At 43.1% G+C, this 26,565-nt stretch overlaps 1 protein-coding gene across 1 annotated transcript in view; it reads left to right on the top strand.

The window, feature by feature from the left end:
* Nucleotides 1-977: 977 nt before the first annotated feature.
* The window catches only part of LOC145911480 (cGMP-inhibited 3',5'-cyclic phosphodiesterase 3A-like), a 37,801-nt gene continuing 12,213 nt past the window's right edge, over nucleotides 978-26,565 (top strand). The window contains exons 1-6 of the mRNA XM_082998845.1: nucleotides 978-1,825; nucleotides 2,153-2,256; nucleotides 2,487-2,560; nucleotides 3,558-3,710; nucleotides 6,940-7,074; nucleotides 24,516-24,650. Coding sequence (XP_082854971.1) covers nucleotides 1,071-1,825; nucleotides 2,153-2,256; nucleotides 2,487-2,560; nucleotides 3,558-3,710; nucleotides 6,940-7,074; nucleotides 24,516-24,650 — 1,356 coding nt within the window. The 5' untranslated portion in view covers nucleotides 978-1,070. The remainder of the gene's footprint in view (nucleotides 1,826-2,152; nucleotides 2,257-2,486; nucleotides 2,561-3,557; nucleotides 3,711-6,939; nucleotides 7,075-24,515; nucleotides 24,651-26,565) is intronic.

Here is a 26,565-nt window from a genome sequence, read left to right as displayed (position 1 = left end):
AAATTTTTGAGGCTGTAAAATGTCAGTGACTGTAATTAAGTTCATCGGCCGTGGGGTCTCTTCTGTGTACACTGCTGTTTGTGGTACGTCGTCCATTAAACGCCTGACGCAGAGGCGAAAACAAACAAGGCAACTAAACGACCTTTTGCGTTTGTCTGTCGCAACTTGGCGATGAAGCAGTCTGGTCAGAGGGTCAATGCGTTTGAACTGGCGGGCTGTGTTCGCTGCCCAAACCTCAGTGCTGACGCCACAAAGTTATGCCGAAGACCACCCCACAGGTTGGCGTGTGGATTTAAATGGCCCATAAATTGTCTTCAGGTCCGTAAGTGCGATGATGTAGTAGGCAAGTAGTAAAGTTTAACTGTCCCCTGTGTCAACCTCGCGCCGTTATAAAGAAGCGAGGCGGGACCCAGCAGGCGCAGATACGACAGGAAATTGAAGAGGTGGCCTACTGGTGATGGGCTCAGTGCAACTTTTCGCTCCCTTTGTGTTTTATTTTATAGATATTTATGTAGAAGTTTACCATGGGCATATGCATTGTCAGAGATTTTTTTGTGAGAGTCTCAATATTTGCACTTTGCTTTGTGTGCATTAATACCTTTTTAACTAGCCATATTATTGTAAAGGTGCTGTTTGTTGTAGCTTTCACAACTGTATTGCACTGCTTCTGTATGTATGTATGTTTGACACTAAAGTGTGAGTAATTAAATTTAAAGTTGTTAGTTGAAATCTGTTGTAAGAATTTAATTGCAATTGTTCAATGCTTAATTTATTTTTGAATTGGCCAAAACATTCTGTGTTTGTGCAGTGAAATACGTGCACTTATGCACAATGATATCCTACAAGTGTGATGATTTTTATTCTTAAAGGTGTTCATATATTTGTAGGGTTGTAAAGATTGACTTGCTTTCAGTTTGTTTATAGGTTTTTAAAATAGCATAGTTTTCATGAATGGTCATTATTATTATTCCAGCATCATGCTTTAAATTAAGTTATTAATTCTGTTGCAATTTAATTTTTGCCTGACCAGCAGCTAAAGATGTGCAAAGGCTCATAACAAGCTGAGAATCATGTGGACTGTTGCTGCGGAGTATGGAATGTGCATCACCGTCCTGTTGGGTGGCGTGTGCCTGATTGCCAACACCGCATCAATGATGTGCAAATCAATTTTCAAAATATACCTCAACCAGGGTAAGACCGGGCTTGGGCACTCTGACTATGTAAAGAAATCGGAGCACACCTACACAGAGAAGGATTATTTCCAAAATGATGTCCATGGCCATCTGAACTCCAGGTGCATGCATTTGCGAAAACGCAAGGTGCCAACAACTGTGGGCAACAACGCAGATAATATGCATGCTCAAGACACCCCATATGTTGGTGTTAGTCACCACCACCACGATGCTACAGACCACAGCTTCAATTTTAATCGATTTAATAACATGTTTCTCATTTATTTACTGTTACTCTGTTGTATGCTGGAGAACTTTGGCATCGTCATGTTGGGATTACATTCGCAGGCAGATGCAATTTTGCCATCCTGCTGTAATGTGTCGGGAACTTCCAGCAACGACTGCTTTGTCTTCAGCCACGGCATAATTTTTCACAGACAATATCTGCTCACCTTCCTTTGCACAATGGCACTTTGTGCTTTAACTACTTTTCCGGTGGCAGTCGTTGTGACCAAGCACTGTTACGACAGGTGGACCCTCTGCCTGCTCAGTTCGTTTCTTTTTGTCTTCTCCATTGTTGTGTCAAGGTGTTTTGCATTTTTCCTTCTGCCCTGTCTTCTGCATGACAAAGCTTACAGTTTTATTATTGAAAGGTAGGTGGCCTTCCTCATGCTACTGTATTGTTGTATGTGGCTTCTAACTTGCATTGCAAATGCCACTGTTGCAAATTAAAATTGTCCTGTTTTTAGTGGTTTATTGATCAGATGTAACAGTTTTTACATTTATTTAATTTGCTCCTTTTATACATGATCACAAATCCTAAATATCTGTTTAGACAATGTGTACACTGTTTCAAAATCTTGAATACTGAAGGATTTTTAGAGAAGAGCAATGTTTGTATGCAGCTATTTGCAAACACACCTTTAATTATATATATTTTGTTCTGTGGAGACTCGATACAGATGCGTTTCTTTCCCCAGGTTGCTCTCTTCATGGCTTGTATGTTTTTTCATGTGCTTGGGTGTTCTTTTTTCCAAGCACAACCCTTCAACAGCCTTCGTCCCAAGACCCAAGTACTTATTAGGTAATTATTACTCTTCACCACGTAATTGCTGTCGAGTCCCACTCTGTGTTGCATGTGTAAACTGGCAATACAACTGTGTGTTTGTGATGTGTTCCACCCAAACACCCAAGTCTTGACTAAACACTGTGGTTAATACAAACATTGCCGGCAATGAATTTCGTACTTATGTTGTTGAAATAGAATGAGTGCTCTGCTCCAGCAATGTGTAAGGGATGTTTTTTCTCTTACAGAAGTGCCACGAAACTGTATAGATCATGAAGCGTCTGAACGCCCTGCGCCTCCAATTCATACCAGTTTGCCCAAGGTAAATACAGTTCAATAGCTCTTGGTGTACAAACTTTGCAAATTAAAACAAAATTCGCAAAACTTTTTGGCGGTATTAGTTGATAAAAGTACTTTTGTACAAACAAGTGGCATTTTGTTTTTGCCTCACCATAAAGATTGCAGTATATGACATATCATGTCTTCTTTAGTGGAGACTACTGCATGGTAACTTTTGGTATATTAATGATTCAGGAAAAATGCTCAAGGTGTTGAAAAAATTTACTCAAAAGTTCAATACAGTATTGGTCATTTACAGTGCCTCAGTTATATTGCCAGCAGTTACAAGTTTCGTAACTTTTTATTTTACAGCCAGTAAATCATGTTTGACAATATAAAATAACTTTTGTGCGCATTTGTTTGCCTTTCAGTGTTTGCCTTAGAATTTCTGACAGTTGCCTGTGTGATGCTTTATGCAAACACATAATATTTATATTGTGTCATTTTGATGGAATATTTGCCATTGTTGTTTTTGACACCTTAGCAGGAGATTAATTTAAAATTCCTATATCTGTGTCAATGCAAATTGGTCTGATGTATTTTTAGTCCTTTATAATTGGATTGTACCAGCAACCTAGTGAGCAGTTGTACATATTATTGCACTTGTCCTTTTTATATATAAATACCATGAGCAATTTGGCCAGATTCAGCAAATGCATATTACCAGTGTTCCTCAACAATATCCTAATAATGGAATCCACAAATTTTCTCCACCAATAATACTTTCACTACAGTTTTGGAGGAGCAGAGATAAAATGTATTATGCCAGAACCAATATCAGATTTTTTATGGGTGATAGAGGTCCACAAAGTTCACTAAATTTACTTGGTGGACCATGGACCCAAACGAGTTGTAATACCCTTATGGAATTTGTCCAATGGTATAATATTATTTCAATGTTTCTTGATCAAACGCGATTATTCCCATCAAGTGTTGCCACCAAACAGCGGTCTGCAAAAACTTTTCTGTTCTTTCCTCAGACAAACTTTCCAACCAAGCCGAAGCGAGTGATCAGAAGATCGTTGTCAGATCTAGCTTCATCAGTCGACTCCTTCATGCCCTGTGTTGTGCTAATGAAGAAGCAAAGCAGCAATGTGTACAAAACGCTCACAAACATAGGCACCATGCAACGGGTAAGCTACCAACAATAGAAATCTTAAAAGTAAATGTCATCCAATCGGTGCACTATAGCACTATAGAATCCATTGTTATGTTCAAATATTAGTAGTTTGGATCGCCAATTTCAGAAGTGGCTTTGTGCGCTTTCACAATTATATAAGACCATGTTTGTTTTTGTATCCAAACAGACGTGCCATAAAAAGCACATTTAATGGCAAATATTTGTTTTCCTTGCACGGCTAAATGTCAGATTTTCCTGTTTTTTTTTTGTTTTTATTGTAGTAAATTTTCCTACCACAAATTTTGCCAGCCAAGCTATCATACTTGCAAAGTGTTGATTTCGTTGTGTGTTATATACGTCTTTGAAAATTTCCCAAGCTTGTTTCAAAACTTGCTGTATAAAATACCCTAATTTATAAGTCTGTTACAGACATTTCAGTGGTATTAGACCCTGTTACATTTTCAAAAAATGGAATTAAAAATATAAAACATTAAAAGTCGGACTTCACAATTCAGTCATTTCACGTATAGAAGCAATGGGACATATTCATGTCACAAAGTAGGTTTGAAACCTCACTGCGCGTTCGAAACCACCGCAACAGTGTATTGATGCTTAGCCTCTCAGAGCGCGTAATCCTCTCATAGCGAGTTCAACCGGAAGTGCTGTGTATTAAACTGATGGGCCGTCACCTACAGCGACTGCAAGGCTTCCCTTATGCGTTGCGCTCTAAGCGCGTGTGTTATAGACAGGTTTCATTGTTGAGTCGTTTGCGAACTGTGTCATGCTGTTGGTACCACCAGTGGTCGAGTATTGTGGCAGTTTAGTGTCATTTTTTTGGATCATGTCGCGTTTTTGTTGTTCGCTATTTGGTATTCAGCAATTTTGTAAAGGTTTAAAACGCAGTATGTATAAAATTGGTCACTGTTTTGTAAATGATTTGACACTCCGTTTGTCAAGTGGTTTTTTTGGTTGGTGGATTCAATGTCGTTTACATTTTAGGATATACCGCAGGTTGACCAGCTTTGTTGCATCCGACCTGATGTCCTGGTGTATCTACGTTCTTAGTGCGACTGGGGTCGTTTTTACCGCCGAACTGACCTCATTTTCCGTATTTATTTGTAATGTTACTGGTTGAATGTAGAATTTTCGTTAAGTTTTCAAGGCACTTTAGTCGTCGTGGTATTTCCGTTGTTGTAAATTTTAAGACAATACTGTAAAACTTGTGTTGTTAGTGTGGTTTAAAAGTTAAAACGGCCGCTATGCGCAAGCAACGGGTGAAGTTATTTCACCTTGCTAGTAAATAATGTGCTGTACTGTATGTGAGGTAATCCCTCCCAAGTACACCTTGCTATTGGCCTTCTAAAATACTCAATAATTCCTTCAGCTGGCGATTTCTTATCAGGTCCCAAAGCTAATTGTGCAATTTGCCGGTCGGGCACATTTTCCAGTTGCTAGAAATACCGCTTACAACCTTCATGAGATCGCAACGTTTTTGAAACCGATACCAGCGTGCTAATGTCGTCACCACACACTAGCAGTAACTATGACGCACGGGATTGGGGATGCGAAAATACATAGATGATATGAACTTTCTGCAAACAGGCCGAAAAGGCCATGGGAAGCGAAAAGTGTACACAAGTCCCGCTATTACCACCACTAAACATGTGCGGGTGATACGAAATGAAACATGGTGGAACACAGGTAACGTTGCTAAAATCGCAGCCACAGGGGCGCCTGACTTGATCACCCTTCTGTTTTAATCGGTGCCTCTGTCATTTTATGTTTCATGTTTATTGCTTAAGTACGTGGCAAATTTGTGCAAATAAATATGATTTTATTTTACTTGAAATGCCCTTATCTGAACTTCTGTATCACAATTTCATTTTGTCGCATTTGCGATTACGAAAAAGGCGTTTTTTTCTGGGTCGATGTTTGGCATAGCAGGGTATGTTGTTATATAGTGCAGAACGATTGCCGTCTAACCGTCTGCAGCAATGAATGCGACCGTGTCACTATATATGGGTCGTTTTGTTAATCATCTCGTAAATATATTGACGTTTCCCCGTCACACAATTGCACATCTCCAACTGTAATGGACAGTAAGCCACAGCCACCCAACATCATTTAGTGAGCTAGTCAACTCTATCGAACCGCATTGTGTCAAGACACCTGTATGCAACGACTGCGTTTTTCTTGGAACAACTGTGGAATTCTGACGCTTACAGCATATAACACTGTGACGTCACAGCCTGTCATATCGGCCCTTTGTCTTCACCGCAGCAGCTTCCTTTAGCTCTCCAGTGAGCATTTAGTGCGCGTTCTTCGTGTGCGCCCATGTATTGTTGGTCCAGCTGCAGTTACTCGTATGTGGGACTTTAGCGAAGATATTCCTTGTAAGGTTTAGTGAAGATATTACATGTTATTGTTGCTCAGTCAAGGACGTAGGTTTAGCAATTTAGCAACACTGACAAGTTCTGCAAGTTTTTTCGATGGTTTCGGGTACACTGTTGGATATTGCCGCGGAAGGATCATCGAACGTCAACATGGTACGCTTTTTCTTGATAGTAGTCCATGTTTGAACCGCTCTTAACGGTATGCGAAATTCCTTTTCTTCCATCGAAAGCAAAATAAATCGCATTGTTGGGCCCAGAAGGCTTAGAATTGACCTTGATTTCCAAGTTTATTTGAATCCTTGCTTAAAGCAAAAACGAAATTTCGTGTGTAACTGTTTATGTCTATCACTTGTCGAAAATAACGTTTAAAACTTCCTAAAAGTGCATGTTTTGAGGCGCAGTACAACATATTAACTTGTAAGGCAGAAACCACCGTTATTGTGCCACTATGTAAGTCGGTTGGGTTCATCTAACCAATGGCTAACATCGTCAGTATTATATCCCGTCCATGCATTGTGACACAACAGTGGGCAGTAGCAGAAACACAAAATGCATTGCTCACCTTTTACCGAGAACGCACTATTGTAGGCAGCTCAGTCTTCTGTGAAATGATACGTCATCATAACCGGTTGAAACATAAATAGAACGTCACACTCTGTTGCAACAACAAGTCATACACACGCACATAGAAGCTTAGCCAGCATTGAACCAAAGCTTCTTGACCTCTTGATATTACACTTGGTCGTTTAATAGTCACAAAACGCAGTTGGAGGTACACTAACAAAACTCTTTAGTGTACATTCCCAAACACCTTGTTCCAATTGTAAAATTCCCCCTATCTACTTGCAGCCTGCCCGCACGAGACGACGGGCCTCACTCGACGTCATAAAAGAGAACAACGTGAAAGACACCACCAAGTGGCCAGACCTGATGGCGAGAAGGCGCACCTCCCTTCCGGCGATCTTGGCAAGTCCAAAGAAGAAGGTAAGACATGTTAAGTTTTTACAGATTAAATATTCACCAAGTATGCAGTTGGCGCCAAGTGTGGCTAAGAGCTATGTTTGTAACTGAACGGGGTTAGTGGTCTTTGGCTCCGGTGGTATGTTTGGTTTGTTTGTGTTTGGGTTTGTACTAAGTTTCGCCCTGTCCTGTTGAAGGAGGTGGTTGTTTTTGTGGTATTTTGTGAAGTATACATACCGTTGTGTGCGATTTCTTTTGCCACCTGCTGTGAATGCACGAAGTGACAAAAACGCGGCTGGTGCGTATTTAAGGCGCTCTTAACAAACAAATCTCTAAATTCGCTTCAATATAAAAACTGTATATAATTAAATGTAATTTTGCTGACGTTAAAATCGTTGATGAATGTTAGCACAAAGAGACACTGGCCTTTTAAAGACCTAAGATTAACGAATCAGCAGTTTGGCGGTTTCTAAACCATTCTTCGCTCAATTCTGCCTTGGACCCAAGACGTTGTACTTTGCCATTGCCAAATCCTCGACTACGTATCGCAATAAATACGCAATAATGCACAGTCATCTCCAGTCACATACCCCAACTTACTGACAGTGTAATTGCCCTCACACGTAAGAAAGCCCCCAGGTACACCTCCGAAGGGGAAATACCCCTCTTAGGACTCCGTGGCCTGAACGAATATAATCGTCGGGGTTGGGTCAGGCACGACTGCCCCAACGCCGGTCCTTGGCCTTTCGCGTTTTGGGCTGTGTCCCGCTGCTAATTACTCCGCACACGTTTGGACAAGTCCTTATTTACGAACCGCCGTTGATTTAGCCTCGGGCTTTCGTGCGGTCGTTGGTCTTGGTCGTGAAAAAGGCGATAGTAGCGTAGCCTTGCCGCGTCCGGGTCAATTAGCGGTTGAGGGAACAATCTTAAGCAGCGCGCGCTCGTGGGCGGTGGCACGAAACCACTGCGGGTTGATTCCGTTGAGTAATGTATGTGTTTGGTCGTGGAGTGTTTAATGGCCTTGAAGGCTTGATGATGACAGAATAAAGATATACCGAAGAATATATTTACCGCTGTTACTGTATTATCAGAAAATTACCTTGACAGAAAATTACTTTGATAGCAGATTACGTAACACCTCTACTCTCTGTGTTTGTTTTTTTTGTTTGTGTGCTTGATTCTGTACTATGCTACCCTACAAAAGACAGGGGGAGCCTGCAGAAGAATTTTTGCAAAAGTCAGTGCAAAGGTGGCTTAGTCACAGGAAACACACCTGGGAAAAAATATACCTGAGAAAAGGTCATCTTAAATCCTCTGGAAGCCTGTAATTCCAATGCGTAACCCATTTGTAGTGTTATGTAAAGCGAAATAGCTGTAGCAATTTACCTGTTGTACAACCCTTTGACCTGTCGTATTTTTGTGGTTGTATAGCTGTGACAATGAATCGGAAAAATTGATCCGCGGCTAGTCGCCCTCAAGTTTTTAGTAGTTTGTAAATTGTAGGGTTAGGAAAACCCCAAAAAAAGTTGTTCCAAAAACTTATGGAAGCGAAATGTGTAAAAGTGTTATTTTTCTCCACGTTAAAATCACAGAATCACCGAAGTCAGCAAACTATTGTGTGCACAACGCCAACAATAACGCAACCATTTCTACACCTGGCAATTAATCTCATGCGCAAGTGGAAGAATTCTTTCACGTCAAAGTGTGTCGCCATCGCAAATGGCACCGGTGTGCTTTCAACACGAGCTGTTACGTATTTGCCTGGGCGCGCTGCCTCCAACAACTGCGACACGAGCGTTTACGAGCGGGCAAACAAGGCATGTGTTTGCTTTGCCCACCAGCACCTTTTGCGCATTTCCTTCATAGCATAGCATTGCTTTGAGTCAGGCGCTCCAGAGCCAATTTAGCGTTTTTGTGCTGGGGACTGCACCTGTCGTGGCACGTGTATCAAGGCGTTGCCAGTATGAGTTGATTGGGGTTTGCAGTGCGGTCGGAATACGGTGGTGGAGGTTGCAGAAAAATTGCACTTCGTGCGCTGGTCGAGTATGTACGTTAGGGATATAGTGTAGGATGATGGCGTGCGAGGGGATCTGTTCGATTGAGTCCGGCATTAAGGTGCGGATTTGAGTCGATTTACTTTTATGCGCTGCGTGCAATTAGCGATAATTCTTTTAATCTTTGCATAAATAATGCAGCTTTTAACGTTTTACCAAATGGACCCGGGTACGATTTAGAGAAGAATAAAGAAGAATAAAATCTTGGCTTTGCAGCAATGGCGTCGTACTCTCTGCCCGTGCTTCGTGGAAGAGCCACAATGACCCCATCTAAAATCGCATTTCTTCTAAGCTACAAGTGGTTGCATACATTATTTAAGCGTGGTATCCGCATGCGTTATCGTCTATTGAAACCGTTATCAGCAGCCGGTTAATGAGCTTTCGGGCTGAGCGAGATGCCCCCGCCAGCCTGCGGTAAATACCACTTTGCATTATGGGCCACCCGTAAGCCACATCACCATGACAACGCCAGTGCGTGTGCAAAGGAAGGGAGAGGCAGTTTGCCTCTCAGACGTGTTGCTTATGAATGTGGCGAGGAAAATATGCGCTAATGCAGCTGCGTTTTTGTAGGCAATAGAACGTGCGGCGTCAGTTGAGTTTAAAACAACTTATCGTAGTTATCAGCAATCTGTTTAAAGCCACGTTTAACTATAGGTTGTATTAGCATGGCAAAGCCAGTCTGAAAATCAATTTAGGGCGTTTTGGCCATTTAAAAAAACTTTCGCCACTCGACGTTAGGACACCACATAAAAACGAATTGCGCATAGCTGACCAAGGGTCGAAACGACCTGAAGGCGTAACCTATTTGGTCCCCGCAATTGCGCGTCCCCGCACCAGCCATTGACGTCTTCGCAAACGGTTACAGCAGCCTGGGGGGCCTCCGCCGCGAATTAACGACGCAACAAGCACCCGTTCGCCTCTGCCCTGTTTGCCGAGGTACTCCAGGTCCTGTTGACCCAGCCCTGCAATAAAATTCGCTCCGACGCACGAGTGACGTCACTTGACGCTGTTGGGTCACCGGGTTCGATGGGGCCGAGACCCCGAGGTCGGCGGGCGATTTAAAGGCCTTGTCCTTAGAATTATTCATGTCCACCGTTTTCGTCTTTGGGGATTTCAGCATAATTGTTTTTCTTTCCGTTTATACGTGCATACATTGTGTATCTGTTTTAATTCTATTTGCATAACAGTTCTACAAAGCAGGGGTGCATACAACACAAATTTGGCATGGCATTGGGCTAAAAATGGCACGCGGGCTAATGTTTATCTAGAATGCAAATATTTTATAAAATATTTTCGAAGTGTGGTCATTGGTGTATGTTGTTCTAGAACCAACAAAATTAAATCAAGCAAACGAGTTTTAAGACATCTCTCTTACACAACTAGATGACACAAGTTTGACACGTAATAGATAGTATACCACAAAAATGGCACGCATTACCGTTTGAGTTGTGTACCCCCATGCCAAAATGCAATTTCATCTCTTAATATTGCACAACCCCGCACTGTGAAGTTGGCGGCAATCTCCGTTCCGGAGTGCGGTGCAGCAAAGAAACACACTGGAATCTTCGCAGTCTCACCGCAGCACTTACGGGGGCCGGTAAACGATATCTTCTCAGGTTGATACAGCGCTTTTCCCGTAACCTCCTGTTAAAAGCAAGCCGCACTGGCCTGTTGTCGCACATGTAAACACTCGCCCTGAACATCTCAACAAACACGAGCCGCTAATGCTGTTAGTGCAGTTACCGATAAGCTGTTTACCGACTTTAGTCGGGCAAACATAAGACCATACCAAGCATTCGCGTGAGGTGGCACAGAGTTTTTTTGCGCTTGTGTGTTACAGGTTGTGGATCCGGGAAAGTCCGTGTTGTTTTGCGCTCCGATTTGTCGTTCATTTGTTTTTGTGCTGTAAATCACGTTAAGTTGTCATGTCGCCATTTGGATAACTTACCAAATTCCCTGTGGAAACGGACCGACGCGTGCGATGACAAACGAAAAGGTGACGACCTATCGATTTCCATTCGATGGAGAGCAGAAAATGTGTTAATGCTTCTGGTGGCCTTAAAACAAATCGAACCGAAACTGGCATTGGCGTCATAGGAAGATGTTATGTTTGCGCTCATAATGCATTAGAGTGTGAAGATGTGGAATTACGCCAAGCAGGTTTTTGTGGGCATTGCCCTTGTTTTACGGACCTAAGGATCTTCCAATGGGCATTTTGCCCCAGGCAGTCAGCTTAGGAAAATGGCGAAGGAAATAGCAGAAATGGCGGGTATTTGCTTAGCGTAAAGCGCACGCATTCTTTATCTTTCAACTCAGCTTTACAAGCTTTCCAGGAAGACCATTGTGGTCATTGGAATCGGCCCAGTTGTTACAGGTTGAAAACGGTTCTCATTTACGTAAGCTGCACAACACTGTGGATGCGAATGTTCCAATAACTCAATGTATTAAACCTATATATTTCCCGTGAAAACGACGACGTTTATCTCGCATGGATTTTTTCAACATTCAACCTTATTCCGACTGTGTTGCTCCCAACCGTTGACTGATCTCACGAAATTCATGCGCTGTCTTGGGCTTAATTAAGCTTAATTAGATGTCGCGTTTGCGTTCTTACGTCTAGTTTACGTCGTTTCTCGTGTTACTGGAAATTGGCCTGTCGCAAAGTTGACTCCGAAGCCTTCAACAAAAACACGTTCGTCATGTTGTGGTTTATTAAAAGGATGCCACGTTAATCAGTTGCCGGATGCACCCGTTTTGGAATACTTACGTACGTTACAGTGCAAACAAGTGTTTCTCTAATAGCACCAACGGAAGGGTATGCATACTGAATCATTTTTAGCGTTTATATGGAAAATAAAGTGTACATATTCTTCTCAGATCCAGGGACGTACGTCGTATAACGTAGTAAAGGCGAAACTGTTGTACAGAGACAGGCTAAGACCTGTTGAAGGTTGTTGTAGATGTCCTGCATATGGAGCTATAAGTGTTATGTATAAGCTCCACGGAGTATCCCAAAAATGTTTAGTGTCACTTTTTCCTTTATCCACAGCGTTATATCTTGCGCATTTGAGCCGGAATCAGAAACCTTTGTGTGTATTTCACCCGATGTTAGCCATCACCCCTGTCGTGTTAGAGAGGTTCTGGTTAGTTTGATGGACATCGCCCATGTTGTTCCCCGTGGCTCGCAGGATGCTTCTGACCGTCTGTTTATTTGTCTTCGTTTCGTTCCCGGAACATCGCTGGACGATTCCTTCCACTTGTGTTGACACAGCGAAATTAATGGTTGCCCTTCTGCGCTGACCGCGTCCATTGAGCGACCATAGCAATTTACCGTCTATCTATGGATGGTCCAGAAATATTTGTGCGTAAATAATCGCCAGCTTGAGAGGTGCTGCGACTATCAACTATCGTCTGTGTGGTTTCACTTTAAGCGTTGAGTTATGTTGAGATAAACATGTGGCGAAATATCGGTGGAATTTTGCTTTGTTTTGCGTGTTGCGGAGCTAATGGCCTGGTGGCGTGCGGACGAAGTTATTCCGCCACTTTTTTTCCCACTTCTGTGGTGAGGATGGATAATTTGTCAGGGCCGCAGTGAATTTTTGAGCAAGTGTTAAAAAATAAAACCTGGACATTGTTTGCTTTTATCAAAACACTATTAGTTTATTTTGGGTATAGTCACTTTCCGTGGCAACTTCAATGCACATCACATATGTGGTATAAAAACGTGCATCGTTATGCCTAATTTCAGTTTGATTTTACATTTTCTGCATAGCAAGTAAAAAGTAGTTCGGTGGTATCAAACCAACATTTTAAAGAAAAATACCCCGTTGCCCCAATACTGCCACACTCATATTGAGGCTGCAAAAATCCCAACAGTCATGCGGAACTTTGACATTAACTCATGAACACTCGGGAGGACGGGCGGGGTATTGGTCAGACGACGATTTTGCCTCACGAGTTCACACATAAATGTTGGCCTGGCCCTTCTGACGACAGCACTGGTATTTGTAATTGGCTGAACGCCCACTACCGTGAAATTACGTGGAGCACGTTTGTGGCGATCAAGGGGTTTGTTTCATAATATCGCCAATGTTTTTGTTAACGCCAATCTGGTTAGCCCGGAACCTTGATATCGTCAAAAAAGCCATGGAAATTGCTGGCAATTCGGGGAAATGCAACTCATGATTGAAGTTTTTGTTTTGTCGCAACTAAAAAAAAACTTAGGAAGCATCGATAGTTGCGAACGATTTAAAAATGAATGGAATTTTTGCGAGGGTGTATGGAAACTATTTTTGGTGCTCCTTGATATCGTCAAAAAAGCCATGGAACTTGCTGGCAATTCAGGGAAATGCAACTCATGATTGAAGTTTTTGTTTTGTCGCAACTAAAAAAAAACTTAGGAAGCATCGATAGTTGCGAACGATTTAAAAATGAATGGAATTTTTGCGAGGGTGTATGGAAACTATTTTTGGTGCTCCTTGATATCGTCAAAAAAGCCATGGAACTTGCTGGCAATTCAGGGAAATGCAACTCATGATTGAAGTTTTTGTTTTGTCGCAACTAAAAAAAAACTTAGGAAGCATCGATAGTTGCGAACGATTTAAAAATGAATGGAATTTTTGCAGGGGTGAATGGAAACTATTTTTCGGTGCTTCTAATTTTGTCCTCGGGCTGCGGTACCTACCCTATTTCTAGCACTTATCTTTTTTATGTACCCCGACAATTGTGTTTTTTCTGCACTGCTGAAAATCATCTCTAAAAATCTTAATGCAGTTTACAAAACCTGGGCGCATAAATACTTGGGCCAAAGGCCACTGGAAAAGGTTTAGTGTATACTAAGAAAAGGTTGACATGCTCCTGTATGTCAACTTGTACCGAACGACCATGTAGAGGAGTCCGAAGGTTGTGGTTGAGGTTAAAAGTAGCGTCGCCACAAAGTCTGTGCATTTTTTCGAAGAACTGCACACAAATTTTTTCCGAGGCGTGACTGTCACTCTCCCTAAAAAAATGTTGTAAAAAGTGTTTCCAAGGAGAAATTGCCCACACGGTTTCTATGACGAAACCTCTGTTCAATACACTCCATGAGCGCAGCCGTGCAAAGAGATTCGTTCAAAGCCATATGTCGCCAAACCGCATGAAAACAAGCCGACAAACACAGAACAACCGCATGTTACATTTCTTTGTGAGCCCACAGAGACTGCGCCGCAGAGATGTCACACAATCCGACGGAGCTATGCGCGAACGCCAGGGCACCGTTGTGTCGCCCCCTATCTGCTCATCTGCCTGCGTAATTGTGTGTAACACTGATCTATTAACGAGACGGTGCACCATCTGTGACACAAGACTGACGTTTTGCGGCATTGATGAAGAATCTTGACTCATCAACCGAATTGCGTCAACTCGCCTTGCTTGGCAACTGTGTGTCCGCCGTTCTCTTCCCTTGGTTTAACAAACGCGGGTTGCCGTTTTCTTTCAGTTTTGTTTCATTTATTGATTTATCAAAAACGCGAAACCTGATTTGGTTGTGAAACTAAGAATTGCCGGATTACCTCAAGACCTCCAGAACCTTGATCAGAGAACGGCAGTTTTGTCCACACTCCATTTCACAACTGTTTTCATCGAATTTGGGATGTTTTTTAACGCAGGAAAGGCGATTATCGGTTCGCACAAATGCTCTTCTACCTTCGTAAGCCTCGGGGCAGCGCGTTTAAGAATGTAGTGACGTCATTCTACATAGCTGTGCGCCTTCAGGGAGGTGACGGAGAGAGGTCCTAATGTCACCTTGACGTCTTGCCAGCAGCCCGTCCGGCAGTGGTGGAGATCGTCGCGTCGAGCGCGTTCGTGCGGTTTATCTCTAACAAGACCGCGCGAACGGAACACTGTTTGACGTGTGGGGACATTGCATTACGTGTCCGTGTATTACGCGATGATAAGTTTTTGCATCCGGTGAGTTTCAACCAGACTATGTGACGCGGATGTATCATAATTTTTATTCGATAGTCCACGAAACAGTTTGTGTCAAGTCTGTTGAGGTTTGAGAACATATGTAAACGAAAACTGAATGAAGAAGCTTTGTTGCCAACACAAAACGCTTTTATGACGTTTCAAACGGAGTTTGTGGCTCTTCCATTGTTAGCTGCTGATCCAACACTAAATTTTCATGTCATGTCGATAAAGATATGTTTTGATATTTGGCGGCCTGATACATTTTGCAAAGATGTGTCTATATTCTTGGAAACTACCTTGAAAATTTTGTTACCACAGAAACCCATCCTTGCAAATTCCAAGCCGGTCATGCGTAATCTCTTCTTCGCGGTCGCCAATGGCAACTGCTACCCTCTCATGTGCGCAAAAACCGTCAAAAAAAATTTCTTTTGGTCGCCCTTTAATACAGGATGGCACTATACTCACATGCGACCCTAGTGAAAAATTTATGACCTCTCTGCTTTGATTAATTGGATCGAGCCCATCTTAACGGATGAGTGTGCCGGCGACAAGGCTCAATGACGTTATTGGAATCGATTGAGCCGCGTTAAGGCTTCAGGGCTTCTATGGGCCGAATTTCAGCGTCATCAAATCTTGATGACGTCCTGATAGTGCTTTACGCTTTAATAACTCATTGGTGAAGCGGTGATGGTTTTTTCATTAACCTTGCTCAAAGTTTATTCTTTCACAAAGCTTGTTCCGTTGACCTTAAAACCAGTTCTCTTGTGGTTTGGTATAAGCTTTCAGGTGATGAGGTGTACACAAATGGCTCCCATATACTCGGTCTTGTGGAGATGCTGCATCATGAGAAAGAATTAAATCGTGGTATCTATTTAAACGTGTACATTGGTTGTCCACGCCAAATACTGTTGTAGACTGTGTTGGTGCAGTTGGCAACTTATTCGTCGTGTTTTGAAAGGTTTTGATTTTCCCATAAGTTTAAAAGTGTCAAATATTCTTGCCTGGTGCGATAACTTAAAGACTTGCTTTTTACCATGGCTCACGCGCTGGTGATAGCTAGCTTTACAATCCACATACAAGCGACTCCTCAACGACCGACCCCAGGCACTGCTTGGCTTTGCGTGGGAACGTATTCTGGTACACCCTTATCATCTTCACTCTGTGTGTTAGCGCAGTTGAGATGGTTTAGCTTGTTGACCTTGCTACGGCGCGTGTGGTCGACTAATGCGAGCTGGATGTATGGGTTTATGAACGCTCTTTCACTTTTTCGGGGTTGTGTATTTGAACAGGCGTTAGCGTTTTGTTAGTTTTGGGATAAGTTTCCTTCGTCTGATTTTGTGGCGTTTAACAACCGTGGGATAGTAAAACTGTTCCAGGTATGTGGAGGAAGGTGTGTATTTTGTGTCTTAAGATCGGACGTTTTGTGTTTGCATATCACCGCAAAATGTTCCGATTGTATGCAGTTGGATATATTCATCGTGGCGTGACGCAGATGTTAGCTATACAAAGTTTGTGGCATTTCAGTGTGCTTCAAACAACAGCAACGGGTCATTACTGCACATCTGCACAAAATCTTGGCTTCTTGAAAAATTCGATTCGCAAATAACTTTTTTTTCTTTTTTGAAATTGCGAACAGAAATTCGCCCTGTATCAATTGTGTTCCGTCACCAACATAAATATTTAACAAATCGAACTTGTTTTGGTTGATCGGGGATTTGCTGTAGCCTCGGCAAATCACTGAAGCGCTTGTGGAAGGCCGGAGCATAAAATACCCTACATCCCATCCATGTAATTGAGTCCCGGTCCAAAGCGAGGATAAAACGACCTGGACGACCCAACAACGTCCAATTAAGTAGTTGCGAAGCTCGAGGCCCAGGCGGCCACCTTCTCTTGGTTGTCGCTCGCTAATTGTAACTTTGGCGTTGCCGGGAATGGCTTAATGCCCACCTTCAATGGAGTCGATAGCACTGCCAGAATCAAATGTTCCAGTCCCGACAAGATTGTCTCTGCTATTTCAAATTGGCTTTTCAGCAGTTTGTTGGAATATAGGAAGTGTCTCTCATTTTGGCAGTAAGTCTGATTTGATGTTGCCTTTAGCGTAGTTTTGAGAAGTTGTCAAGATTTTGTCGGGAAACTCGTCCTTCATTCCTCCTCGTTATTGGATGTTTTAGCGGTACCCTTACGCCAGGTGGTCCCATAAACGTATTGATTGGCGCACCACCAAGGTAAGACGCACTTGTAAGAGGTTTTACTCCAATTCCACCTTGAACTTTTCGACACAACCATAAACATAAGCTTGGTGCCTTGTCCCCTAAGTGAGCACCAGGGGCAAGGAAAGTTCAGAAACACTTTTAACCCGAGCTCCGAGGAACGAAGAATTCCACTGTTTGCATTTTGTTAAAAGCTAGTTCGGATTCTCACCACAACGTTTGAAATTATGCGTTTCGAAACGGCGAAGAGAGTGTGTCATACTCGTGCAGGCTGTAAACATAAACGGCGTTATGAGTGCACAGGCTGGCCTTGTTTTATTGGCCTAACGCACTGGGTGGCTTACATATCAAGTTATTGCTACACTCGTTAAGGCGGCCGACCGCGCATTCCAGTGCCAGGCTAACTACATAGCTGGCAAGCTCACTAATTGCCCCCACATACGACGATGGCTGCCCAGAGGCGCTCGCTTCAGCGCAGTCTTTGAAAAAACAACCTTATCAGATGTGCTTGGATCGCTAGATGTCGAAACACTGTTGCAGTTATAGCCTAGAAGATCGTAGGCGGTGATGCTGTTACTGATCGGAGTAGATGAGTCCCCATGTGAGTATAGTACTCAGAGAGGACTTAAGGATGTGTGTAGTGAAGATAGATGCTGGGGCAGGTTAGAAAATGTACAAGGCTGGTGGAAATTAAATGAAAAACTTGTTGTGTTGCCGTGAAAATTATTTTTGCTTTAGTCAAGGTTGAAGGCATCAAATTACAGCGATGTCTAAATAAAAGCTTCTTCTTGATGAAAGTCACTTTTCGACGTTTCTTGTTCTTAACGTCCGCAACTCTAGTTTCCTCAATCAGTCTAAATTCGTTTAAAAAAAACCGCTAAGCCTTGCTAAATCCAATCAACCGACCGATCAAAATCGAATTTCTTGCGAGTGCCTCACAGTCTGCGCCACATAGACGGTTTTGCTGTGTACAGCTACAAACATTGGTGAAAATTGGCGCTGGTTTACGCTATTACCGATGTCTGTCATTTACTTGGTGTTTTGCCGTTAATTGCCCATCTTGTATTGCCGTTTCAGATCGCTCGCTATTGGAGCATTAATTTAACTTGGTGTGTTGGTGAACCACGTGTTTGGTCTAGTGTTGTTTCTCAACCAATGGCTTATGGTCAAGTTTTTTTGGATCAGAGCGCTGTTGTCCAGCGGGCCATGGCGCAAGATGAAAAAATTGGCAGCATCGGTCAAGCGCACGACCCATATACCTAGAAGAAATCGTGATCGGGATTCGTGCCCAGGACATCCTGGGTTCAAATCCCGGCGTGGTAAAAAAAAATGTTTAAACACTGAATACAGAGAAAGAGTGGCCATAATCAGACGGGACATTGGCCAGAAAGATTTCACTAAAATAAATCATTCCACTGAAGAAATAAGGTCGAGAACCACTGGTATAAACCCTCTATTTTAAATCTTGGCACTAATTTCTCCTGTTAAACCCGCCCGTGATTTTCAGAACTGTGTCATATTTCTCCTCTCTCAAGCTAATCGTGACCTCCACCATCCGTGCTTGGTTTAAAAGCATTCAAAAATGACCAACATGCACAGAGCGTTTGAGGCATTGTTTCAAGTTCAGTGATTAAAACAATAAATTGAGTCACAATTTAGAGCACTGCATTGGAGCAACAACCGCATTGTGGTTTTTGATTGTTAACCAGGTTCAAGCCCTGTACCCGTAGCCATGGTGGCCAGTTAAAGACATTCTATTTAAATTAGATATATTTAGGTGAAAACAAAAAAGAGCGGACGACCTTAAAAAAATACGAAAGCTAAAACTTTTAAAAGTGTTTATCATCAATACTGATTGTTATTTTTTGTCCGGCTTTAGTGTTAAGCAATGTGATGGACATATGCCGCCGACAAACAATCGACCACATTTTGAAATCGATTTGCGATCCATAAGACCATTGCTTTCCAGCAGCAGCAAGCCAGATTTGGTTGTCAAAGCCTCGTGCACAAGCCGTAGATGGAAATAATCATAACATTTGCGGTTCGTGCTTTACGTCACAGGAGTGGTGCGAAGAAAACAAACCTCCACCAAACCGCAACGCATTGCTGCAAATATCGCTGTAGCAAGAGATAGGTTAGGTTTGCAAAACAATGCAAATTTCATAGCACCGAAACTGGATATTACTGGATTGATAGTTTGATACTTGTACACGTGCTTAATAGTGTTAGTCGGTCACGGAGTTAGGAAACCATGGTAGAATGATTTTGTTCAACCGCAAACAGGTGTATATGCAAATCCAGACTCAACAGCAACACCGAACGACCGCATGCGATAAAATATAAACATCCACAGATTGTCTAAACGCGGGCAAACTTCCTCAATAATCCATCCATTAACAAAGACGCGCTCACAGTACAGTCCGCATCCGCAAACCCGCTTCCACAGCTCGCTAAACATCCGTACTCGTTCCAGGCAAACGCACGCTCGCGCCATTCATCTCTGCCCGCCATTGACGTCATAATGGGAAGTGACCGCTGTCACAACCTCCCCCACGCCCGGTCGATGGGCGTCGTCCCATAACCCGCCGGCCGATCTCCGTCTCCGCGCGAGTCTTACTCTTTTCCGCACCTTCTGTTGTTTCATGTGTGAAAAATCAATGGTCGTGGTTGATGCTTTCACGGGTTGTGACTTTGAGGGATACGCGGTTATCCCAAGGCGCGTTCTGCCTGACCCGCAGTTAACCACTCTTGATGTTTGTGGTGTGTCTTGTTGTGAGTAGGTTTTTTTTGTCCGTGTCTTGTGCGTTTTCGTAGGTAATTTTGCTAAAAAAATGCGTGTTTTACGGCACTTTATGCAAACATCCACCGCTCGTAGTATCGTGCATAACATATACATGTAAGTTTTGCCCGATCCAAATCACTGTATGTTGGCGGGGAAGTTGCGCTGACAGACTATCCAAAAAAGCAACATTTCACGCAAACTACCTTACACGGGGCTCGAACCCGCAACCTTCCGTTGTTTACTGGCGTTCCCTCTAAATTTCGTCTTCCCCCTTAACCTGGTTGCGCTTACCGTGCAATGGCTTACGTGAGAAAAAAGGCGCACAATTTCCTACGCTGCTGTGCTGCATCCTCATTGCTGCGGCATTAACTGTCCGCACGCAACAACAGGAAGATGTTAGAGCAGCGTTCTATCACCTGCTGCTATTAATGGCGGCGGTTGAATTACAGCACACGGCCTGTGATGCGGCTTAGCGGCTGCGGTCGGCCCGCAGTAAGGCTTGGTGTCTCAGGCTATCGTGTTGGTGGCGGAGGCAATGTTTCATCAACAGATCGGTTCAAGGTACAAGCGATTAAACGTTAGGGAAAGCAGACGTGAGCGGAGGTTATTTTGGAATGACACATATCAAAGTTCATTTAATCCCAAGAACGCATTCGAACCTTGAAGAAGCGAACTTCAGCCTCTGGGCGAATATTTGATAGATTAGACGTTTCCGCCTTTCGGTTTGACGTCGGCGCGCCATACTGACATATTGGCCGATGCGCCAAGCGCTATCCAACCATCTGTTGCGCCGCATACAGTCAAACGGCTCAAACGGTCTTAAGCTCACTGTGGGCTCTGGCTTTTTAATCTATCAGCTTGCACGATCTCGATACGGCGTAGGTAGTGGATACCTCGCCAGCGTCCATTAGCGTTTGTGTACAGCTTGACAGGCTGCGGTTTAGCGACGATAGGGTTTGGTGGGGCGAGCGGTGCCGTTTGTTGTGGTCGCTCGGCCGACCTTTGTGGATACACGCCAGGGTTTGAGAGAAGTGCCGTTGTTCAGTTAACATTAGATAATTGTGTTTTTTAGTGGGGATGGACCTGAACTCAGCGGTGAAACTCTCGCAAAATGCGCAGTTCGGCGTTGCGTGGTTATATAAGAGCGCTTATCCTGGTGTTTTGTGTCTCAGTGCGTTTGTGGTTGTCTATTTCTTAATCCTATATAGTGTAAAAAACTTCCACCACCGACCTTTGAATCGTATACGATACGTGCTGGTGTTGCCGTAAACTCGCAGTTGAATCCCTCTTCATACAACTTCATCCCTTTAAAACCCTACCCCAGTTTCCGCTCTGGGCGAATGCGGACCTTTCATTACGTGGGTTCAAGTATCCATTGAACAACACACCGCTTCGAATACGGATACCAAATACGGATTCTTGCGACTTATTTTGGGCACGTGGGAGGGTGTCACGTGATGTGCAATAGTGTGTGTGTGAAAGTTCATGAATGAAGTGAAGGGATTCCGTCACTGCCACGGAAACTGTATAGATGTTGTTTAGTGGTGATTAAACAAGAATTTGCTATTGTTATTGAAGGAGCACAGTGCTTGTGACCCTTGACCAACTGAAATTTGGAAGGACTAAACTATGTATTGTGATCTGCTGTTTTTGATGTCACACAATGTCTGGTAGCTTCAGTGACAAACTGTTAATTTTGCTTTTGGTTTCACAATAGATCGAATAAAAGTAAGGGTATTCTCGCATTCGTTAAATGTCCTCGTCAAGCAAAAATAAACACACGAATAAAACAGAGATGAAAACAAAACGAAACGTCATTTTTGTGTCGACGAAGAAATCCGAGATTTTTGCGAGAAATATCGGTTTTCTTACAAAACGTCGTTTTGGGCAAAATGTTTAGTGTTTACCACTTCCTTTGGTCTCGTTTCGGCGAAATCTTCCCCTACCAAATATGGGATAACAAAGCTGTGTTCAATGCCCTTGGACATTCACATTAAGTTGGAGCTGTCGGATAAAGCGATTAGCGGCGATGGGTGTTCGCTTATACACCCTCAGTTCCAATGACGCGCCGATTTCGCCGGCTCGGTAAAAGCCTCAGACGAAGATTGCATCGGTTTCATGTTATCTCGTTAAGCCGGAAACGGCGCCCCTGTTTCCTTCAAATCAAACTGACAGGTTAAGCGAGTGCAAAGTACAGAACGAACTTGACCTTTCGGTCGAAAATTTCCGTCGTACGTCTTTGCGAAAGCCACTGTGAGTAAATGCCGGCGAGTGGTTTTTGCCGTGCGCATTTTGGTTGGGAAAAGTTTTGCGTTTTGGTTATGGTTTTAAGCTGGACCAGTTATACGACTGAAAGTATGTTAGGTTTGCGTATAAGACGATCTTTCATTTAAACATTTGCCTGATTAGGTTATTTATGGAGGTTTGTGCAATACTGATTTGAGCTCGCTAGAAGTTATTTAGTCTGACTGCACTGTAGAAAAAGCTGCAGTTCATCTGAGAATGAAAAATGTGCCATCGCTGTTATTAGCATGTACCAGTCATGGATGTGTAATACCAGTGGTTCTCAATTATGACAGAATCTAGCCATCGATTCGACGTTGTTTTAGTACAGACGAAACCAATGTATTGAGATAGGGATATAATTGTGAAACAAAGTGTTTCAGATTGAAGTAAGCTGTTAAACTTATCGAATAGAAACTGACGGTAACATATCCCCAAAACCCAAAATACAAACCATACAAGATCGCTACAAGATCACGTGACTGATTGGTCACGCCCGACTGCACGCGCCTGTAGCAAGACCGTCCCCGAGTTGTGACGTTGATGGACGAAGAGAGGTGGCACAAATATTGGCTTAAGGCGCTTGCGTTGACGGATTGCGGCATGCTGTGCCTTGCAACAACGCCACAAACATTGTGTTACCTCCGCGGCGGTTGCGCTTCGGCGGCGGCGGAGGCCGAACGACGTGTTAAGATTAATTACACGTCGCTTCGTTGGGAGTTTTAGCGCAGGTAAGATCTCGTAATGTAAGAGCCGAATGCAGGAACGCGAGGCTTGTCGCGAAATAGGAAAAGTTTTCAGGCATGTTGTTTTGCTCACTAAACTCAGTGTGAAAAGAGGCGACGCAGGTGAAGGAAATCAGAGATATTTTTCTACAATACTTCGCACTGCATCTTTCGCCGAATCGCGGAGTTTTGTTACAAGTTCGGGTGGTTTCTTGAAGTGTGAATATTGCAGCGAAATTTGAACTCAACCGTATATCATCCAACAGCTCGGAAGTCCTCCGTGATGTTACAGAGCCGTAAATATTTCGCATTAGGGAGTATGTTTCCTCGGGAGTCGCGTGCTTTATCGGTGAGCTATTCCATCCGTTTCCTCTCTTAAACGTCCATGTGTCGACACCTTTCCTCGCTTCAAATATCTCGCTTCCCGCTTGCGGCGATGGGAAACATTCCTTTTTGTCGCACGTGAAGTGTATTGAGAAGCTATTGTTGTAATGTTACGCGATGGTCTGAGGTTTCTTACGTGTTACGGAACTCATAGTGTAAGAAAACCGGCGCTGTTTCGACCTCGCTCAAGTGCCATGAACGCTTGTTTTCACCACGCGATTTAACGCTCTTGCCAAGTCAACCTGGCTCTCACCCCAAACATTACCCAAATTAATCATTTTTTTCGCCATTAGGGCACTTACTCCCAGAACACTGCTCCCATAGTTTACCTCGCAACCCATTATTCAAACCTACTCGCAGTGCCATAAGTGCTTGCAACTTTTGCTATGACAAGTCACTGCGCGGCCGTTTTAATTTCTTGAAAGCGGTGTTCTGCGTCACGGACGTGAATGCAATGAGGCGTAACTCTAACTCTTGTTTAGTGGTCGGCTGACGGCTGACGTTAATGTAGCCGTGCGTCAAATGGGACTTGTCACCCTGAGTGAGTGGAAAAAGTGGGTTTTGAGCGAACTTTTTTTGTCTTGTATCTGGTTTGAGATGATTGGAATACAGTAGATATATTGGCAAACTCCGTCCCGCGGGCCAAATCTGGCCGGTTGGGTCTTTTCATTTAGCCCCTTATCGGTGTCCAAAGTTACTGTTTGTCAATTCATATACTGTCCCTGGTCCTGGAATACAGTGTATGTCATCTATCTTTTGTCTTTATCACTGTGTACCAATGCCCACCTATGTGTGTCTAATTGCGAATGCGTGTGTTGCATAACATGTATGGTGACTGAATAAGCTAACATAAAGGTTCGTTTATGCTAGGCATGATCTCTGGTTCACCTTAACTCTGTTCCTTAATCCACTGTAGGTTATAACTAAGTTGATGCTTGAAAATCATACAAAACACTAGTACACTGAACTTGGCCCCGCTGAACCTCCTTTTGTAAACCTTAAAAACAATGCAACTGCGCCGATGAGCGAACTCATGACGCCACAGAAGTTCCAACCTGTCAATGACGTCATTTCCACGCAGGCTGTGATGTCATCGGTGCTAGTGGACACTGCCACGCTTGTGGATGTACAGAGCACCCTCGAGGATTTAGCTCAGAATCCAAGCAACGCTCACGATGTTGTCAAGAAGCTACAGGAACTTCTCAGACCCTACAAGGTGAGTAACCCATGTTATTTTCGTTTTGTTCTCGGGTGGAGAGGGTATAATAATGAATTCAAAATCCTGTTAAAATTGTCTGTCGAAGCGTTGGAAGCGGTTTCCTTTGCAAGAAATGTCCCTCCAAAAAGCTTGTTCTTGCGGACTTACGTTTTAATTTTAGTTGTTTGTCGCAACATGTGACGGGGGATGGTTTCGAACGCAATACAAAGTGATACTTGAAGCCCGGGCGTGATCGTCGTGATGTATTAATTTGACAACTGCTTGTAGCACGTTTGGTCCACTTTAGATGAATTTTTTTAATTTAAAGCTGCCCGATACGGTATTTCATTTATTCTCGAGTCCTTGATATCGTAAAGTTTTCGCATGTCGAAATCTTTCATTCATAAATCAGAAGCTCCGTGGAAAATTTCCGTTACCAACGTTACTATGATGACGTTGTATCACAGTGGGCGTCCATTCTCAGTGCACTTTGCTCCAAACTTGTTACGGAACAGACACAACAACCAGCGTAGCGAGTAAATATTGCCAAGTTTTTTGTCTAGGAACCCCACACAGGCCGCAGAATGTCGTATTTTTGTGGCGGTGACGTAGTAGTGACGTGTTTGTTAGTAAGGGCACGGTTTATGATTTCTAAACTCGAAATAAGTGATCTGCGCTGCTGCTTACTATAATGTAGACAGTTCGGTTGTGACAACATCTATATCTGTGGCTTGATTCGCGTTTTTTAAATTTTCGTTGTCAGATTGTTTCGGAAATATTTTCAACTCTCGCCTGCTAACTTGTTGGTTGTATGCAAGGTAAGGTTTGATTTAGTTTAATTTTTGTTTATCGGCTGTATTTTAATATCACAGGGTTTATTTCTTCTCTGTAGAAATCGTTACACACAAGCTATCATAGTAAAACTTAGCTGGCGAGAAGCCTTTACAATTTTCTTAATGTTCTATTTAACTTTAACATGGGAGAGCTGCAGCCAGGGTGAGTACACGCACTGTTTCGACCTGTAAGGTCTCATCAATGCAGCTGTTGACAGTGACACTGTGCTGGCTTTTACACTAGCGGGCACACTGGTCTCCACTTTGTGGTACCTTCGGTCACGTAGATCCGTTGGGTACCCTATAGTATATATACTGAATACCAAACAACAGAGACGAACCACTGTGGAGCGCACTATGACCAAACGGATCTGCTTGGTAACCGATAGTGCTGAAGGCAAAAACACCAAACCCTAACTTTAACATAATTATAACAATATATAGTAAGCTTGATATTGACTCATAAGAAGTTATAATGCACAGGACGAATCATTTCTAAAGCTGATGTGTTTAACTTTAAATACATGTTTTTAAAGATAAGTTTATTGAGGTTGGTAGAATCTGCCTCTTGGTTAGGCACTCATTTTATCTCCGGAACATCAAATTACTGCCAAATATTATGTATTTCAATGAAGCAGCAGGCCTCGGTTTGATGTCAGCTGATTTATTATTTTAGGAAAATCGGTTCGCTTACTTTCCAAAGCAACTTATTCACATTTTTTTTTAAATTTAAAAATTAACTGGGAGCACATTTAACTACATTCGTTCGATGTTAACTTCGCAAAACCATCCCAATGTCTGTGGCATAAACTGCCAGCAAGCGGCGTGCGCTTGATCGTCTGTTAAACCAAAACAACAGGCCTACCGTTGGTGGCAGGAAGTCAAGTCCAGATGTTGCGGACAAGCGTTGTTGTTCGTACTATGTAAGTAGTTGCTGTTTCAACAACTAACCGCACTCTGGCTGCATATTTTAAAGTGGTCAGGCGTTTTCGTTACATACAAGTTTGAAGCTGTTTTGCTTTTATCTGCAGCAGCAGCAGCAACATTAAGATGTAGCTTTTGGGTGATGACAGTGCATGTATTTTCCTACAGCAACTCGT

Source organism: Ascidia mentula, chromosome 8, assembly GCF_947561715.1.
Source record: "Ascidia mentula chromosome 8, kaAscMent1.1, whole genome shotgun sequence".
Taxonomy (NCBI): Eukaryota; Metazoa; Chordata; class Ascidiacea; order Phlebobranchia; family Ascidiidae; genus Ascidia; species Ascidia mentula.
Note: the sequence above shows the minus strand (reverse complement) of the source record. Positions and strands in the feature narration are given on the sequence as shown.